The 2,000-nt window shown below is 40.8% G+C and overlaps 1 gene segment (V, D, J or C); it reads right to left on the bottom strand.

The window, feature by feature from the left end:
• Nucleotides 1–1,144: 1,144 nt before the first annotated feature.
• On the bottom strand, nt 1,145–1,616 carry LOC138833380 (immunoglobulin kappa variable 1-27-like). The segment is given in 2 exon segments: nt 1,145–1,437; nt 1,562–1,616. Coding segments are annotated over 2 exon segments (348 nt in total).
• Nucleotides 1,617–2,000: the final 384 nt, after the last annotated feature.

Raw genomic sequence — 2,000 nt, 5'->3', positions numbered from 1 at the left:
TAAACTCCCTTTCAACACTAGGCAAACTCAGTTCTTAGGAATGCAAGTTAGCATAGCCAGTACGGAGGACAGTAAGGAAGTTACTAAAATACCTTAAAAGAGACATACCAGATGATTTGGCTACCTCACTCCCGGGAAAACATCTGAAGGAAATAATGCCAACATACAAAAGTGATATTTATAAAGGAATTTCTGCATATATAGATTTATTGTGATACTGTTATCACTAGGGAAAATTTGAAATCGATCAATTGTCCTAGAATCGATTAGAAAGTAGTGATGAACTGGTCCATATGTGTATGTATGTCTGTGTATATGTGTATATATATACATATATATGTATATGGATACATGTACACAACATATATAAAGAAACATGAAATCCTATAATCTGCAGCAAAATGAATGGAACTGAAAGACATTCTGTTAAAACAGGCAAAACAAAAGGCCATTATGTATGGTCTTTCTCATTCAAACAAACTTAAAACAATTAAAATAGAAGAGTAATTATGTGGGCCTGAAAAGGGCTCCAGGTTAGGAGGCAGGAGGGGGAGCACAGGGGAAAAGTAGAAGGACATGATCAATGTGCATAATAGATGTATATGGAGAATCCCAGAATCTTATTATTAGACACTGCTAAAATATGCTAATACAATAAATACCAGAGAATTAACAACTAAAATCTGAAACAATGAATCTCTTCTTTGTATTATAAACAGTTCCTGATGGTAGTTCATACATGTAATACTAGCTATTCTGGAAACTGACATCTCATGATCCTAGTTCAAAGCTGGCCTGGGAAGGAAACTTTGAGAGACTCTTAGCTCCAATTAACCACCAGAACACCAGAAATGGAACTGTGGATCAGTATGTTGGAGTGCTAACCTTGAGCCAAAGAACTCAAGCCCCAGGATTGACAATAACTATAACACAAAACCATTGTTGCTTAGAATATCTATTACTTGTGTTGTTGTCTTATGAATCTCAACTGTTGACACAATTCACACTCTTCGAGTGTATATTGTCTATAAATGAGCAGCTCTGTCAGCAGGTGGAGGCACCAGGAGAAGCAGCTGGGGCAGCCCAGACTCTCAATTCTGTTACCCTGGGAGGTTTTTGTCATGGCTTATATCACTGTGGGAGGTTAGTTGCTATACTGTTGACAGTAATAAGTGGCAACATCTTCAGGCTGCAGGCTGCTGATAGTGAGAGAATAATCTGTCCCAGATCCACTGCCACTGAACCTGGATGGAACACCCGATGCCAAAGTACTACTACTATAGATCAGGAGTTTAGGGGCTTTCCCTAGTTTCTGCTGGTACCAGGCTAAATAGCCATAAATGTTTCCACTGGCTCTGCAAGTGATGGTGGCTGTGCCTCCTACAGATGCAGACAAGGTGGATGGGGACTGGGTCATCTGGATGCCACACCTCGCATCTGGCAGGGGAAACATGAAACAAATATCCACATTATTACCCGAATTATAAGAAAGCTCTCCTGAAGAGTAAAGCATCATGGATCACACTGAGGAATTTTAATGCCCAATATTCTTTATCCTTACCTGGGAGCCAGAGCACCACGAGCCCCAGGAGCTGAGCAGAGATCCTCATGTCCATGCTGTGTGCTGACTGGGTCAGACTGCTACACCGACTATGAGCAGCCTATGAAGAAGTCCTGAGGGCAGTGGGCTGTGCTGTTGGCACATGCAAATCATCAGCATCTGGACAAGGTTAAACACAACTGTACGGCTGCTTCATCTCAGTAGGTTTACAAATTTGGAGTCTCAGGAGACTTAGGTCAGGCAACAGACTGTATTGTAGCCACAGAAGAGAATCAGCACATTTCTTTCCTGTGGGTGGAGCAGACCACTGATCTCATTGAGGATAAAAGTCTCTTTTCTTTTTTATTTCTTTATCTGAGACAAGACCTTTCCATTAAAAGGTTAGTTCCAGAAATTTACAGTCATTTGCACAACACTCATTTGGCACATGTCTTTCTTA

Source organism: Dipodomys merriami, unplaced genomic scaffold, assembly GCF_024711535.1.
Source record: "Dipodomys merriami isolate MVZ:Mamm:240054 unplaced genomic scaffold, mDipMer1.0.p SCAF_204, whole genome shotgun sequence".
NCBI classification, from domain to species: Eukaryota; Metazoa; Chordata; class Mammalia; order Rodentia; family Heteromyidae; genus Dipodomys; species Dipodomys merriami.
This window is presented reverse-complemented; position numbering and strand designations above follow the sequence as displayed.